Source organism: Protopterus annectens, chromosome 11.part0, assembly GCF_019279795.1.
Source record: "Protopterus annectens isolate FY-2018-M chromosome 11.part0, PAN1.0, whole genome shotgun sequence".
NCBI classification, from domain to species: Eukaryota; Metazoa; Chordata; order Ceratodontiformes; family Protopteridae; genus Protopterus; species Protopterus annectens.
Genome location: NC_056745.1, coordinates 493,569,042 through 493,587,872, shown reverse-complemented (window position 1 = coordinate 493,587,872; position 18,831 = coordinate 493,569,042). Strand labels below are relative to the sequence as shown.

Genomic DNA, 18,831 nt, shown 5'->3' with positions numbered 1-18,831 from the left:
GAACACAAGTCGAAAAAGAGGAATTTAAAGAATATTTAAAGACTCTATGTAAAGATGTTAAGGACACAATAAAAATATATGATGACTGAGGTTTATGGACTGGAGGCTGGGAATGTGGGATTATGTTGTAAAAGGAAAGTGGTAATGTTGCACATATCCCAAGTGTGATTATTGTAAATGGTAACAGATGATTTGTTAAATATAAAGGGCAGCCTAGACATGCTTTTTTACGTGGAAAAAGTAATCATTTGATTAATGAATGTACAAAATGAAAATGTTTTATTTGTGGCAAAACAGGGCATGAAACAAGAAAATGTGATATGAATGTAAAAAATGTAGAAAAACTGGATATACATGGCCAGATTGTGAAGAAAATGTAGAACTTACAGAAAAAGAATGTACACATGATGCTGTATATAATATACGTAAAAATATAGAAAATGAACAAGAAAGACAGGCTGGTATACAGGAAAGAAATAAAGATTTAACAAGGGAGGGAAAAGATGGGGAAAGGGAAGGGGAAGAAGAAATGCTTGACACAAGTGTGGAGGAATATGTAAACTGGCAAGTAGTAGTAAGAGGAAGAAAAAATTCTGTAGGAAAAATGGTGAAAGAGGAAAAGAAAGTTTGAAAGTATAATTTTGAAAGAGAACAAAAAAGGTAAAGGATGAGAGAGGAATAATTATACTGGCTTCATTTAAAGGATGAAGAGATTCACTTCAAATCGTAATAGTATGAAGAATATTAAAAGAAGATTAGGGATTTTAGAATGGTGTGCTTCAGTTGAAATGCACATAATTATATTAGAAGATACTAGAATCTTGACAGATGATGAACTGTTACAAACTGAAGTATTATGGGGTGGAAACATTATATGGAATATGGGAAAAGACAAAAGCTCAGGAATAGCTGCATTATGTCAAGAAAACATTAAAATCTTAGATTTTACAACAGTAGAATTAGGAAGAATAATGGTAATAGATTTAAGATAGAAAACAAATGTTTATATAACTATTGCAATATATGCATATATTACAAAGAAAGAAAGAGAGATAACGTTTAAAAACATCTAAATTATGTAGGTGTTAATATGGATATAATATTAGTGGGGGATTTTAATTGCAATTTAAGAAAAGGAAAGAAAAATGTATAACTTATTAGTGCCTGACAGTTTAAGAATTCTGCAGAAAGGAATAAAAAGGACAGGCTTTTCAGATCATGTAGCCATATGGATAGATGTATACAAGTAAGAAGGATATATAAGAATATGTAAAGGTGTCAAGAGGATGAATGAAAAAAACTTAAATAAAGAAGATAGGAAAGAGATTAATAAGCTATAGAAAGATCATATAGGCATAATAATATTTTATAAAACCTGGACAAGTTGGTGGATAAGTGTCAAGATGAAAAAAGAAGGCTAGAGAAACTAAAAGAAGCAGTTGAGTCAATAAGTGTTTAAGGAAGTATTGAAAGATAAGACATTTTTTTATGGGATAGAAAAACAAATATATAATATAAATCAGGAAATAATTAGGATATTGTTATATAAACAAAGATATTTTTACAAGGAAGAAAAGAAGAGCTGGCATGTTACTTGAATAAATTAATAAAAGAGAATAAAAGAATAATAAGGGGATTAAATAATAATGAAGGGGAAAATAACAACACAAGAAGGAACATTTGAAGTGATTGAAAAGTATATAGAACAATACTTTTGTAAAGAAAGAAGTAAAACACATAAATGTATAGTTAAAAATAAGCAAAGAAGATAATGTGAATTTGGAAAAAATATAAGTGTGAAAGAGCTAAATGAAATATTGAAAGATCTCAATCTGGATAGAGCTACAGGAATGGATGGTATTGAATATCATATGTACAATGATTGGGAAAATTGTCAAAAAGGTTTTTTTGTGGAGGTATTAAATGAATGGCTAAAGACTGGTATTACAGATAAACAGATATGTATGGGACTCATGAAATTCATATGGAAAAAGGGAGAGAAAGAAGATATAAAACATTGGAGACCTACAATACTGAATAATACAGATTATAAGATATTTATGAGAATAATAACTAGAAGACTAACAAATAAAGTAGAGAAACTAGTTGATTAAACAATGTTTGATAGAAAATGGAGAGGAAGTCAGAATTTATTAGGGATAGTAAAACAAGCAATAAGTGGCATTATAAATAAAAGATTAGAAGCTAAAATCATGGTAGGAGGTTTAAGTAAGGCATTTGATAAAATACAGTATGACACTTTATGGGATATATTAGGGACTTATAACATAAGTCAAAGGATATTAAAAGTAATTAAATCCATGTATGAGAAAATAATGTAAGAGTAATATTAAATGGATGGTTAAGTGAGGAAATTAAAACAGAATGTGGAATAAGGCAAGGATGTTCAGCAGGCAGTATTATATTTGCTTTAGTTATGAATGTGATTGCTAATAATAGAATACTAAATATGGCAGGTTATAAGATAATGGAGGAAATGTGATTACCAGTAATATATACCTATGCAGATGATATTGTGCTAATTTCTAAGAACAAAGAATGGATGGAAGAGACAATCAGAAAGTTAATTAAGTTATTAAAGATACTTGACTTATGTATAAAGAAAGATGCAAGTAAACATTTTGGATTTATAGGAAATATAGAAGATATACAGTTCAATGTAGGGGTTATAGATATACTAGGAATAATATTTGGATTAAATGATCATAAGAAAATACAATGGGAGAAAATTTCACATCAATTAAGAGGTATACACACAATTTTGAAGTCATATAAATTGTCACACAAGAAAAAAGCATATTTGATAAATTCTGTTCTTTTAGGCAAGTTAACATCTGTAGCAAGTATTTATATGATTCTGACTAACTCTGAAAAATAAATAACGTCTATTATATTTTCATTTATATGAAGGTTTACAGTAAATCCAGTTAAAAGGGGGATTATCATTAATTAACCCAACTGTGCATGCAGCTTAACTGAATTTGTATAGGGCGTAAGTTATAGAAAAGAAAAAAGGAATTTAATACAATACATTTTGTATGCTAAATATAAATGTTTTGGGGAAAATGGGGATAAGGAAAAGATGGAAAATAATATGAAAGAAGATATAAAGGCATATCAAAATACCATTTTCTTATGGAAATTGCATATGAATGTTGTTGAAAAAATAGGAAAGAATGATATTTGAATATTATGAAAGAACATTATTTTAATTTTCCTTGGAAACATTTAGAGATGGAGAAAAAAAATTATTAAAATGAGATTTAGAAGGTGGAAGAAAATATATGAATGTAAGTGTGATCCCCACACCCCCTGTAAATTATGTATACTAACTCCAGGATAATACAGCAGTGAAAAAGGGCAAATTCTAAGTTTTCAATAGCTTGACTTTTAGATATTTTGCACCAACAACAACTTTTAAATTTTGACTATAGATCAACTGAATTTCACCCCAATATATATATATATATATATATATATATATATATATATATATATATATATATAAACTAAATAATGGGTATATTGAGATTGATCGAACGGCCCTAATGACAAATGTAAAATGCAGACAAAATAAGTTTGATCATACATAATACCAAACACAAACAAAACTGAAAACAATAATATCGAGAGAAAATTATTTCCTCTCTTGATATGAAAACTAAAACCTTCTGTAACACTGAATTTAAATTTGTCTCAATAGTGGCAGTGTACATGAAGGTTTTAATGACATTAAGGTGTAGGATTATGGTTGGGGGAAGAGGCAGCATTAGGGTTAGGGTTATCACCCATTACTAAAGAGGGCAGTGGGGGATACAGAGATTATCCTGAAAGCAATTTGCAGTGAAATGTGAAGATGTGTAGAACAGGCCTGTGCAAGAGGAGGATGGAATAAAAAGCTGAGGCATGAGGGCAAAAGTATGTGGCATTGGAAGAATAGACAAATCTATATCAGCCTAAAAGTTTCACAAACATGCATGAAGCATTGCAAGAATAGACAAATATATGTCAGCTTAAAAGTGTCATAAACATGCATGTGGCATTGGAATAATAGACAAATGTATGTCAGCTTAAAAGTGTCATAAACATGCATGTGGCATTGGAATAATAGACAAATGTATGTCAGCTTAAAAGTGTCATAAACATGCATGTGGCATTGGAATAATAGACAAATGTATGTCAGCTTAAAAGTGTCATAAACATGCATGTGGCATTGGAATAATAGACAAATGTATGTCAGCTTAAAAGTGTCATAAACATGCATGTGGCATTGGAATAATAGACAAATGTATGTCAGCTTAAAAGTGTCATAAACATGCATGTGGCATTGGAATAATAGACAAATGTATGTCAGCTTAAAAGTGTCATAAACATGCATGTGGCATTGGAATAATAGACAAATGTATGTCAGCTTAAAAGTGTCATAAACATGCATGTGGCATTGGAATAATAGACAAATGTATGTCAGCTTAAAAGTGTCATAAACATGCATGTGGCATTGGAATAATAGACAAATATATGTCAGCTTAAAAGTGTCATAAACATGCATGTGGCATTGGAATAATAGACAAATGTATGTCAGCTTAAAAGTGTCATAAATATGCATGTGGCATTGGAAGAATAGACAAATGTATGTCAGACTAAAAGTGTCATAAACATGTTCCTAAAAAGCAGCACAGAGTGAGAGTGTAATAAGGGAAGAGTGCTGTGTGTGAGAGATAAAGGACTCACAACAACAGAATGGAATACAGCTAGACCTTTGAGCTTTCTGTATCATATGACCTGTAGGTAAGGGTGCAGTTATCCACAATCAGTGTACTTAAGTGAGTAATTTTTTTCTAAGTATCTCTTACAAATGTTATGGATCAAACAGCACAGAATGCTTTGAACTGTCTAAACTACTGTCTACTATAATGTTGTACAAAACATGCTTACATGATAAAGAGGTCCTTCTCTTAAGTGTATGTGGGCAACAGTTTGAAGGCTGAGTACATTTTTTAAATGATAGCAAGGTAGTGGAGTCACAACATGAAGTCTGAGTGCAATCTATGAATTTCTGGCTAGGGGGGAGGACTGAAGAAATTTTGGAAACCATAAGCAATGGCATGCCCTATAGAAGACAAGTCATTTTTCCCACTTTAATGACAACCAGTGAGACTGCATCTAACTTAATGCTTCTGATTGTGGAAAACTTTCTTTGTAGAGAAACAGATGTGATGGAGGCTGTCCAGTGTAGGTGCAAATGTAATGATGGCTCCATGCCAGACAGCATGTGAAGACAGGATGTAGGAATTTAATAAGTATACCCTTCAATAGAACAGGGAGGGAAAATTCAAAACAAACATTTAAGGAAATCAAAAAAATCCATTAAGACAATACCTTAAAAATAAAGTAGAGGTAGAGCTGGGAGGGTTACAGTTGCAAACCACAGTGGGGAAACTAAAAAGTAATGTGGTACATCATTTTTCCACCGGAGATTGGAAATGCATATAGCTACCTTCATGGGGAGGTAGTATTCCAATCTGTGGAGACACCTATGAATTCTCTGGTATAAGTTAATCTTAGGGTTAGGAATAAGAGCACACAATACAACACAACATGCAAATGCAAACTATATACTTGGTGAACCAGTCAGTCCATCTCTAGCACTGAGAATGGACTTAAAATAAGAATCTGTAGACATTTTGCAAGGATTCAGTACTGTCAGTGTCTCATCATATGCAAATTCATATTCGATGCTGAGATACTGGTATCCACATTCACATCAACTAATAAGATTCATATCTCAGTACCAAGACCGGAGCATCAAAACGCTGCATTCCTGAGGTGACAGCCTTTGGGTAAGAGACAGAAAGGAGAACTCTTAACACTGTTCTGACAGTAATTCATGGGAATATTAAATATTCCTTTCCACTTGCCAGTAAAGACTAAAAGATTTCCTGCTGTCACTAAGGTCAAATTTCCTCTAATCACTAAAATATGATCTTAGATAAATCCTTGTAGAAAGACTCATTGGGTGCCATCTAGTCATCAAAACTAAATGAAAAAATGACCTTTTCATTATTCTCTTTATCAGTGAGACCTGCAGACATAAAGTACTAATGTATGCAGATAGAGCTATTCTGTTGAACAACAACTCTTTTCACAAATTTGCAGCAGAACAGTTTTTCACACTTGTATACCTCAGGCTCTGATGCTTGCAAAAAACTGTTTTATGTGAAGAGGTGTATACTCAAGTCTTACAATAACCCACCTTACATGATGTATATTGCCTCTTAATCCTGTCCCAGAGCAGTACATTCCTTTAGGTGTTTAAGGGTTAGACTGATTGCCTCAGCTTGTTTAATGAACATGCACACTTACATAGGTCTCAACTTCTTAAGAGGCCAATGTGGAACACAGACCTTAGCAATGTGTGACAAATGGTCAAAATGTGGAACACCCTATTTTTGCATACCGCAAAACGTGCCATTGCCATGGATCATGGTAGAGACTTGCATTTCACATTCACCACTTTAAATGTGTTCTACCCCTGTCCTACCACCTGGTCTGGGCCTGGCAAAGGTGCCTAAAAGGGTACTTAAAAGCTGGACCCTCTACTTTGACAAGAATGTGTCATTTAAGACATCATGTCTTGGCACAGTTAAGAAGAAAGAATGCAAGATCTCATATCTTTAACCATGAAAAATAAAAACACACTAAGCAGAAGCACACATACATATCCCAACCTTTGTAAATCCTCACATTCATACCAGTATCACTACAGCATTGTGTACTTTGAAACCGATTTTTTGCCATTAGTGTGCCATTTGGATTTTAAGGTAGGGTCCCTACTAAAATCCAAATAGCACACTAATGGCAAAAAATCTGATCCAAAGTGCACAGAGGTTGTAGTGATACTGGCATGAATGTGCTTAGTTTCCAGTTGTGGAAATACTACTGAAAAATGCCACTGAGTAAAGAAAACAGAGCAGAATGAAGGACAAAACCAGACTTGACAAAACTACTGCTATAAACCTGAGGCATTGACAAGAGAATTCAAAATAAAAATGTTGCTCAATTAGAAGTTAGAATTAAAAAATTAGAACTTAATTAGAAAAATTGCCCATTTTCTTATGTCAACCAGCAGCACAATACTGTCACTTTAGTATTTTCCTTGAGCAGTTCAGCATCTTGCCATTATGAAAAGACACTAAAGTTCTACTAGAAAACAAAACTTGATACTTTAAAGCATCCCCTTACTACAAAGATGCTCACTTTTGACATCCGTCCCAATACCTCTCGACCTTTTAGTGCAAGAAATCTGGACAAAGCCCAACATAATGTAAGCAGCCCAACAAAAAGACATTAAATGTTGTCTTATAAACTGAGAAAGTTGCTAGAACATGATCTGTGTTGGCAATTACTGTCAGAGACATACTAGGGGGACAAACAGCACAAAAATAGAGACACTAAATATTGGTCTTATAATATTTAGCCTATGCCTTGAAAAATATAAAGTTGTAATCTCTGTTCAAAACAAATATTCAACTCTAAAACAGTACGTGTTACTTGAAAACTGTAAATGGAATGGAAAACTATTCAACACAAAATAATCTTTGCAAAGGTTGCATTCATTTTATTCCTGGTCTTAAACTAGATTTTCTAAGTCAAAATAAACACAGCTTATGATCTCAATAACCACTCATGCAAAACATACTGCCAGCAGCATTTTCTTCATACAACTGTGAGGTTTCATATGAGGCTAAGTAGTTATATCAACGTCACTTGGTTTTAGAGATATTTACAGAAATATGACCAGTATAGAATACATATAAATAGTACAAATAATATTAAATATTTTTAGCATCACTAAATAGAGGTCAAATATCACATCAGCTTTAAAACAAAATCTCCAGTTACCCTGTATTCAGCATGGTTTTAGAATTCTTAAAACAAGTATGACCAAGCAACATTTGATGTCCAGTGGCATCAGTAAGCTTTAACTACAGAGACACCTAGTCTGTAATGATTATATACATAACACAATCAGTTAATATTTCAATGTATTCACTTTTCTTTTTGCTCACTCTTGCTCTGGACATTTAATTGAAACAGTGACAAAAAACTTTTAGTGGAAACAGTTAAAAAAACTTTTAGTTTAACCCCTCAAATTATATAATGCATGTTGTATGCAGGCAATCTTCTGTAAAAAAAAACAATTAATTTAAGGATCTGCAAAACAATACAGCTACTGAATCCTTTCTGAATGCCCTGGCCACAGCTACATTTATAAAACCCCCAGCAGCTCAATACAATCCACAGACTCCACACAGTACACGAAAATCAGCTGCGATTGTCTAGCAGGCAGGCAGGCAGCAAAACAAAACCTCAGACTTGACACTCTTGATCCTCCTAGAACTACCAAAGCAATGGTTATGTCCCTGAAGTCCCTTCAGCTGCTGATTCTTTTTCTGGCGCTCGAGTCCTGCCCCCCGATGTCTTCAATCCCCAGCAGTGTTTATTCCTTATTACCGGTCTTCCGCTGTTGTTGTTGGAAGATCACTGCTTCCTGGAAGCCTTTTTCAAGCCATTATTTTGGCGCAAAAAGGCTTCCCGGAATGTGATTGGCCTATGTATTGGTTTGTGTGCCGTGATGCTGACTGGCAGTAATTGCGGTACACAAACCAATCAGAATGCGTGTAGTGGAGCCACTGATGTTCAATAAGGAACAGCAGAACAGTGGCTTCGCTCGTCGTTAAATGCGGAGCATTCCACATAATCCGGAGCACTTGGATGCTCAGCACACTTAGGGTTTTCACAAACTGCATAAAAAGGAAGCCTTTTAATATTGCTTCACATAGATAAAGAGTTTTAAAGAGAAATTGATGCATCACGTATCAAATAGCTGTACAAGTCATTCAGATTGTCTCTGGTAATAATGCAGTTCATTCACACATATGAGCTGTTATAATTAATACACAGTTTCTCACACATATCTAAAAAACAAACAAACAAAAAAAAAACTAAATGACATTATGGCCTAGAAAGCACCAATGGAAGTTACACACGTCTTAAACATTTTACTGCGCTGCTCCAGAGTGTTACAAGCTTGCCCTTAATTTTCAGAAAACATAACAGTTCAAGCTGTTATGATTCTCTATAAGTTTAATAGCTTGATTCAGTAATAGTTCTAAGGCTTAAATTGCCAGGTATATCATTGGCTGTCAATGCTTTCCTGAATCATCACATTATTCTAACCTATAAAGTAACCCTTGGCAAGGGTCCTTGTTGTTTCCCTGAAGTTCAGTGCTCTCATCTAGACCATGCATTTCTTTCTATTCCAACTTACCTCTTCTGTTCCTTCTTGCTTCTTCCTGTCAGCCTTCCTAATTTCATCTCTATCAAACTGACACAGAAGTCTTTTCCCTGCTACCCATGTTGCTGTATTATCCTGCCATTTCTTACATGTTTCCGTGTCTCACTTTATCATTATATTTTATTGTTCTACACAAACAGGGACCAGGTAATACTGCTTTTGCTTCTTAACTTTAGACATTGAGCCTTTCAAATGAAACATCCATGCTTAGAATATTTTTTTTTTGTTTTCTTTAAAATATAAGAACATTTGGCAACTTATTTAAAACAATATTTATATTACCAAATTACACGTTGACCTCAACTTTCCAAGACATTAGTGTGGTAGAATACAATGTCTACACTTTATTTTAAAATATTTTGGTTTAGACTGCATTGGCAGCTGTCATACAAAACTGACTGACTGTCTGTGAAAGGTGAAATATTTCATTCCCCTCTGACAGGATAAGTGACTGACATATGGCATAAGTGCAAACTATACTACTTTACAGATAAAAATATTACATGCTGCAAATTCAAACATATGCCACTGAAAAATATTGTAAGAGATATTTAGTTTAGTTTTGCATCAAAATGCTGCTTCTAAACACTGAAGCTATAATTTAAATTCAAAAAACTTTTTTTAAATGCATTTCTAAAACTTTCCTGGTGTTAGCTACCTTTATGTCCAAATTTATGGGTGCTGCCATATATGCCATGTTATGAAACCTACGTCTAGGAAATATATAAAATAATAATGGTGCCAGAAAAGCACAATGAAACATGAATATAAAATAAAGTTAATATTTAAATATATGTGAAACAAAAACAAAAACAAAACTGGAAGAGCTAGAATGTATGTTTCAGTAGGAAAACTCAGGTAAAATTCAGAGCACATCTGATACACAAGTTAAATACCAGACTAGAACACTTTACTTTGTTTTCTTTGGAAATACACAGAATAGGAAAATTGCAGTTCAGTTGGCCACCACATCCTATCAACATTTTTCACTGGTCAAGTTATGCTTCTTATAAAATTTAATAACAAATAGCACGTCATTACAGAAATCAAGCTTCGTATTTTCAGTGCCAAACACACAACCAAGAGAACATTACTTAAAAAGGCAAGCTTGGGCAGCAGTACTCACAGGGAACAGAGGGCAGTTAGCTGCTGAAAGGTGTCTGCTCTGATTTCACGGACTTCATTGTGACGTAGGTCACTGCAAAGACAAAAGAACTGCAGTGACTTCAGTGATATTGGCATTCTCAAGCAGTATGAGATTATTTACATTTATAATATGCAATGCTTTCCAACTAAGACATATTTATCTCTCTAAATTCATTAGCTGTTGCTGGATGGGCAATCAGTAACAAAACAGATAATCAGCATTTTCCAACTTTGAGATGTAGACAGTAATATGTTATGAAAATCTGTGAACACTTACATTTTTTGAAGTTTCTGGCAGCCATTAAAGCTGGGCAAATCTTGTATCAAATTGTATGAAAGATCTCTGAAAAAAAGATGAACATTAATACATGAGATCTGTAATTTATAAATCAAGCAGATGGTTTGGCATTTATTTTCTTGCCCTCTGTAATGTAGAACCATTTAATTTTTTCTAATTTATCTTTGATGGTGAAAAGCCACCTACCCCACAGGCAAATATGTAGGGTATGCCTGTTCTGTGTCAGTGATGACAAGTAAAATGTGTGAACTGTTACAAATAGTTCCGCAATAATGTGTCACAAAACAAATTGTGAGGGGCAGCATTTAATGGTCATGCAGATATCAGAATGATCCATTCTGTCATTTGTTGAAACACTCATCATGGTACGTGACAAGGCAAAAAAAACTTTGAACTATTGAAGAAAAAAAACAGCTCAATTTAGGAACTGAAGCTGATGAGATTATTATAATGAAATGAAGTGGTATGCCTTAGATTAGTTGCAAATAAGACTTGTAAGGTTAATTGATACCTTATTGCTTTAATATAAGTTTTGGTTAATTTTATTGTTTGACAGCCGAACATTTTTTTTTATTTGCAAAAAAAAAAAAACAGTTACTGCAAGTTTCAAGTTCTCAAAGAGAAGTAAAATTCACACAGTGGAAACACAGCTGACATTAGGAGACTCCACAGAAGAAAACATCTTTAGTTTACTTATTCACACAGCTTATAATTGCACTCAGTAACTTATTTATTTGTGACCTTTGTTAACCACATAGGTGGGCTGATCGACAGACCCTTTTCAGCTATGACCCAGGCCAGTTGACAGTCAATTCACTTTTACAGGCAAACATCCTAAGAACCTGCTTCAAAATATGTAATGTTATTGAAGACTTTTTAAAACTAGTATTTTATTTTACAATACAGTAAATTTAAATTAATGTACAATGATTCCAAGGTGCAAAAAAAACTTAGTGTGGTTTAACAATTTCTTTGTAAGAAAACTGAATTATCTAACTATGATTCAATGGACTAGGTAAACTTTGACAAATAATACACAGATTAGTGTGGCATGATTTTATTCAGTCAGTAGAGTCACGTAGAACACTGTGGAAATATATAGAAGCTGAGCATAGCCTAGAAGGTTATAGTATTAGCCATTGCCATTAAAGGAAGTGCAAACAGATCGTTTTTAGGAGGTTTTGTTTTGGAATGTGTTTGATTTAGAGTTTCTTGAATTCTAATATTTGCAGGTAGATTGTTCCAAATTGCTGGCCCTAGTTTTGAGAAAGTTTTTCTCTGGTGGAGAAATTTGCTAATTAACCAGTTACTGATTCTGCTATAGCTACATTGATCTACTCTGCATTTGAGTTGTGCCGGGAGAAAAGGCTGAATGGAAGTACCGTCATTTTTAAGTCATATAATCGAAGACTTCGTAGTTTGTTTTATGTGAAAGGGGATATTTGAGATGGAACAGTGAAGCATCACTTGTATAGCTGATAGTCCCATTTCTGCACTCCTTTACTTGCTTGGCATACAGTTGTAGGAGAGGAATGAGTATTTTGTAATAAAATCGAAAAATGTATACATTTTTCTTGCATAACAGCTATGTTAATACATCAAACAGAAAACTCAAGTGATTATTTAAGCTGGTGTGCAAAGTACAGTGCAGTCCCTTCCACCAGTTTCCTTCAGGCAAGCAGATTCCATTCCTGGACATTCTTCATCACCATGAAGCAACACCTCTGGTTGTCAACCATATTTTATTTCAGCTAACCTGCCTGTAATAAAGTTAATGGGACTTTAACAGAATTTGGTTGTGATTAGGACTATATGGAGCACAGAATCTGCTCAAATCCTTACTCTGGTTAAGATGCAGCCTTAGACACTCTGCTGTGATATGCAGCATCTCTTATTTATACAGATCCTCTGATTTCAACGTAGAGTAGTTCAATAAAGTACAGTATAGAAGACTCAGGTACACGGACAATCCTGGCTATTTTGGAAACCATTATCTAGTGTGTCTCATGCTAACTAGTTTACTTTGATGGCATGTGATGGTTTAGCCTACAGACTGCAGCATAACAAGTTTAAAAATAAATAAGGGAATAACATGTACGGAACAGCACATAATATTACAAAGTAAAACATAGTGTTTAAACAACATTTTGTTTCCTCTCAGTTTTGAAAACAAATTTGTTATCATTTCTGGCAAAAAAAGTTCTAAGTGCTTCCTGAACCTAAGTAATTAAATAGCTAAACCCGTGAATAAGTAAGTAAATAAACTAATTTCTCTGAGTAATGCAAGAAGTGAATAATGGGTCTGGGGTATGGAATTCAAAATTTAGCTTTTTAGGTTCTCAGTTCAGTGATTTACCTCTTGCATTGCACTTTCTTTTGTGAAACTCAGAAACTATACCAGGAAAGGCTGCTGTTTAAATATACATTACTGCACTTTTTACTAATGGCAAATGGCACATCATTACAGAAATCAAGCCTCATCTTTTCACTGCCAAACACACAACAATGATAGAAAGACTTTTTTAGTGAAAGTCATTGTTCAGGTCATGGGTGGCAGGTGGAATGCTTTCAGATTTCTGTAGGATAATTATTTCTCAAGCTGGTCCTAGTTTGTTTGGTGTCCTTACTAGACTAGCAGATGCAACACAAAGGCATAATTTTACCCATCAGCACTGTGATGGCAAAAGATCACATTTATATGGAGTGATACGGCATGAAAGTCCAAACACATATTAACTGGCAAAATACATAAAAAAATTACTATTGCAATACACCCTAATTGCTGCCACAGTATGCTGCCATAGCAGTAAATTACAGATATTTATTTTAATATATATATATATATATATATATATATATATATATATATATATATACACAGTCTATATTAGATGCACAACCGCTTAAATGTTTGAATCTCTAAAGGTCGACCTTTAGAGATCGAACAGTTAAGCGATCGAAATTTTACAAAAATTAAAAATAAAATACACAATAGAAAAAAAAATGTGGGGGGCGCAACCCCCCACACACCCCCTACTTTAATATACAAATTCCAAGATCGTGCTACATTGTAGGGAATGGGAAATTTCCCATTTTCGCACTGTAGTTCATTGAAGTGCGATCTCGGAGTTGGTATATTTAAGTAGCGGGGGGCATGGGGGGTGCAGGGGGGCTTGCCCCCTGCCTAAACCCCTTCTACATGTTTGGTTTTTTTTCATATACTTTTTTACTATTTCGAACATTTAAGAGTTCGATCTGTAAAGGTCGACCTTTACAGATTCCAATATTTAAGCGTTCTTTCTAGTAATATAGACCCATATATATAAAACTGAGGTATGCACTAGGAGAGGTTAGTCATACTTAAAACAAATCTTGAATTTTACAGCCTCAGCCTAGCATGTCCAAGTGTTTATTATGGCAAATACGCAGAAGACATTATTTGGTCTACATTTAATAAAATACATTTAATCAGTAGTACAGTAAACATCTCTCAGTGTAAGAACATGATGAGACCCGCTGGAGTAACATGGCTTGAGAAAGTGCAAGGTTACAGCAGAGTGGGATAGAATAAGTGGGAGTCATGGCTTCTGTCAGAACACAAGGGTTGGAATCAGACAAATGTGATACTGTTATTCAAAAATGACAAATTTCTCCAAATTTGTGGAAAAAAAAGCAGAAAGGCAAATACTTGATTTTTTTATACAAAAGACAAATCTTATCATTTTCTTCTAGACACCATGAAGGTAACTGTATCGCACTTTAGCCAGTGTGGGGGTGTCAGAAGTTTACCCCTGCATGAAATATTTCTCACAAATGTCCACTCTCAGTCTTCATATTGCAGCTTTATGTATTCATAGCTGACCACATGGCATTTCTTAGGAGACAGAATGAAAAAAAAAAAAACTAATGCAACTAGTAGTGTGCTAGGGTCACTGATTCTTTACCATGCAGTTAGCAAGCTGATAATACCCGAGAGGCAATGAACATTTTATTTTGAAATTTCAGTCATGAAAAACTTTTCTTTCTACAGTAAAGTAATTGTTACCTTGGAAATAACTAACATCTATTGTACTGTAATTGCAGACCATTCTGAGAACTTGCTTCAAAATACATAATGCCTTCAGACTTTTTAAAACTACTATTTTATTTGTTATTTATTTGAAAACTGAGAAGAATACACCGAGTGAATGTTCCTTGTTAGATAAACCATTTTGAAGGGAACAAATCTTACATAATATACAGTACCTGTACTGTTTTGTAGTTACACAAACGTATGTGAGAATTAAATCTTTTTTTCACATTTAGAATGATTCTTAGCCTTCTGCCTTTTGGAGTCACTGAAGCCCCGATCAGGACATGTGAGCAAACTTTTTTTATCAGAAGCCTTTGTGAAGCAGTGTACTTAGATGTTAGTGGAATGTCACTCACAGCTCATAAAAAGAAAACAGTTGCAAGCTCTTCTCTTCCGAGCAGAGATTATAATCTTATAGAAATTGAATCACCCTGCGAATCTTGCATTTCCTTCATGGCTCTCACAACATTTCAACAAGTAAATCTGAAGGTGCGAGATAACCTGAGAAAAATGGGTCATCCATTTATTTACTTTTTTTTATTTAGCAAATTCTATACTCCTGTTTGCATGCATTGTGAAGTCTCAGGGGTTTTTTAAAGAGCCTGCTGTTACCTTAAATAATGCAGTTCTGATTTTTGTGAGCAGTACGGTTATACATTCACTGTTCTTTTCATCTGCTGTTCATGCTACCATTGAATATTTCATGGCATGGGAACTTTTTCTGCTGCTAATTATTGTAAAACTTCTTCTATCATACCACATTTACAGGGTTACTAATCTGTTTTTACAGCTATGTTGAATACAGCTCTTAGACTGCATTTAAGTAACAGGGTGAGTATGGTATCATGACCATTTCAAGATATGATCTTGGTCATAGACATGACACAAACAGATCACATGAACAACAATACAGAAACAATCACCAGAATTTTGTAATACAGTTCTCTGACATATCAGGTGTTCAGACTGATATAACAGAGGGCCATAAGGTTCACACATAAAGCCTCCACGGCTTCCACTATAAGTGGATGAAAAATACAATGACGATCAGAATAACCAAACTGCATTTGCCTAAAAAAACAAAATCCATCGTAAAACAGGAGCAAGACTCCAAAACTCCCTAAAGTTATATATAACTCCACTGTCACATCAACTCAAAGAAGGGAGAAAGTCCTCCAAAAAAGAACATCACTGCAGGCACAACTCATCAACAATGATTTCCTATGGGGGATCACTGGTGAGTTGAATTTGAGGCAATCATAGCTCGAGCATTCAGTCTCTACTCACCAGTAGGGTAACAGCCTCAGTCCCCTATCAGGTTGCACAATTCCAACACTGTATACCTGTAGCACTTCCAGTAAACAACTGTAGAAAATGACATAGAACCTTTCTTGCTAATATAGGAAACACAAAAATTAGTATTTTGTGAAAGAAACAAGTATACATTTTTTGTTTTCATATTTGAGAACATGAACCACAAAGTAATCCAAGGTCCATGTTGTCTAATAGTTTACCTTCACTTTACATTATTAGCTCAAAATGTAAAGTTCCATTTTTATACGCAAACAGTAGATGACCATGAAAGTAACTGTATGAAACAATTACTTTAGCACAACTGAAGAACCTGGCATGCTCTAAATTTGAGAAAAAGGTAACTTTGTGCAGCACCTTTCAGTACTGTTAAACTCTGGTCTCATGCAAAGCAGAGGCCCCACAGAATAGTATCCTAATCATTTTTACAAAGTGTGGTAGAGTGAAGTGATAAACAGCTCTCAAGAAGCTGTCCATTCAATTGCAGGACACTTTGCTTCTGCCCACTGTCTGTGTGACGGTTCTAAGTGTTGCATGACTTGCAGTGCTGTAAAGCACTTCATTCTCCTACACATTTTTCTGTAAGCAGTAATTAACACATAGACCAGATAAAGTTCCATGCACTAGAAAGAATTATGATCATGTCTCTCCGATCATGTCTCAACTGTTAATGTACATCATTTGTACTTCACTCTGCTTCCATGGTGAATTTTTCTTGACATCCATATCTCAACCATTCAATCAACTAGAAATAATTTGAGGGCCAAACTTAGTCTTTTGTATTAGATCAGAGGCATGGAGTTATTTTCTGTTGGTAAAACAGAATAGCATTCTCACAAACATTATTAGGTTGAAAGATGTTTGCAACATAGCAGGCCTTTTACTAATGACCATTTCAAACTACATGTTCTTAAGCAGTGTACTCATAGTACTACTGATTTGTATAACACACTCAATCAGGGTAAGAAAAATAAGGATTCCAGTATTTTATATTTTATGAAGTGTGTGATAGAGCTGATGTTTGTACTGTAATATGGATGTGAAATACTGAAGAACTGGGGAATTGCTTTAGACTCTAATGCATGTGTTTAAATGACCAAATTAGTCAAATACTTTTTTTATGTCTGCAAAAAAGAAAAATAAAAGGCTTTATTAATCTACTAAAAACTTACAGGACCTGAAGATTAGGCAACTGATCACAAATCTCCATGGGAAGCGTAGTTATCTGTGCTCCAGTCAGAGTCCTGCAAATAGAAAAATAGTTTGTTGAGTCACATCAGATAATTTATTACTGCTTTAGTGCATTAGACTGTGTTTTTCACTACAAACTGAGAATAATACTTTTACTTTCTCTTATAGCATTAAGTCGTTATATATTTTTGATATTTTTCTGTTTGTTTTTGCAAATATCATTTTTGTTCAGGCTGTTAGTAAGTTTCATTTGACAAAAATTAATCTGCCCCAGATTGTCTGCCTTTCTAAGTTGCACGTCTTTCTTTTATTCCCTTCCTGCACCATTATCAAATAACATTTATTAGGTGTTAGCACCTCAACAGGTAAATCAAAAGAAGATGTTTATAGGGAAGTCTACATAAATTTCTCAGCAAAGAAAAATATATTCTTCATCTGTGTCAGCTATTGAGATACCGCTGTTTATAGCAGAGAACGAATAAAATATCCTGCATTACAGGACAAAAAAAAAAAAAAAAACAATAAAACAATCTGACTCCAAATGCAGAGTCAGCACTTATTTTATCTCTGTCTGTCTGTTTGAGTAATGAACTTTAAATTAAAGCATAAATATTTGACAGTTCAGTCTACATCCAAAACACAAGCAATGCCCTTGCTTGCGCTTCTGATATTTCACTTGATTAGTGGTTGTCAGACTTACAGACTTTCCAGACTTGTGGTTCCAGTCAGATCAGGGAATTCATCTATTTCTGTGGCACCATTTAATGATCTGCAGTTACCCAAACAAAAGCAAGGAATTGAAGCATTTATTAGGTAGGGTGCATAATGAGCTGTTAAATATGTTTCTCTAATAAAGCCATGAGAAAAAAAGTCATGATTCTGCAAGTACTGTAACTGTAGAATGGACTTACAATGTTCTCAGTTCAGGCAGATGCTGAAAAGCAGATTTTCCAACAAACTGGATTGGGTTGTCATAAAAATGACTGAAAAAGAAAGAAACAAATTAGATTTTCTAACAATGTAAGTGATACAAAATTTAAAATAATACTTGCATTGATGGAACAAAAATAGGTAAACATGTCTTTTTTTCAGATATTTAGGAGTGTTATAAAGAAAAAAAAAATCGAATATATATTCTAACAACAGAAACTGAAAGCAAACCCCTTTGGAAATGGATATGTATTATGTTTTTATTTTGGTGCTCTAAAATAAAGCAAAAGTGACTAGAGTTTTCCAGCAAACATATGTTCTGCTCCACTTAATATACTTTAAGAGATGCCTTAACTGTTGCTGAAGTTCTTTTTTCACCAATTTATGAATGAGAATAGTACAGTAGCACAGCAGATAACATTGTTGCCTCACAGTAAGAGGTTCCCCAGTCTGATGCTCTGCTGGGGTGCTTTCTGTGTGGAGTCTGCATATCCTTCTTGGCTC

The 18,831-nt window shown here is 34.1% G+C and overlaps 1 protein-coding gene across 3 annotated transcripts in view; it reads right to left on the bottom strand.

Annotated features, from left to right (window-relative positions):
- The window catches only part of LGR5 (leucine rich repeat containing G protein-coupled receptor 5), a 1,626,452-nt gene that overhangs the window by 312,708 nt on the left and 1,294,913 nt on the right, over nt 1–18,831 (bottom strand). For 2 of the 3 annotated variants that reach the window (XM_044087987.1, XM_044087989.1), the window contains exons 9-13: nt 18,309–18,380; nt 18,098–18,166; nt 17,379–17,450; nt 10,803–10,868; nt 10,506–10,577 (exon numbers count right to left, since the gene is read on the bottom strand). In XM_044087987.1, coding sequence (XP_043943922.1) covers nt 10,506–10,577; nt 10,803–10,868; nt 17,379–17,450; nt 18,098–18,166; nt 18,309–18,380 — 351 coding nt within the window. The remainder of the gene's footprint in view (nt 1–10,505; nt 10,578–10,802; nt 10,869–17,378; nt 17,451–18,097; nt 18,167–18,308; nt 18,381–18,831) is intronic. The other variant, XM_044087988.1, reaches the window with a different exon arrangement.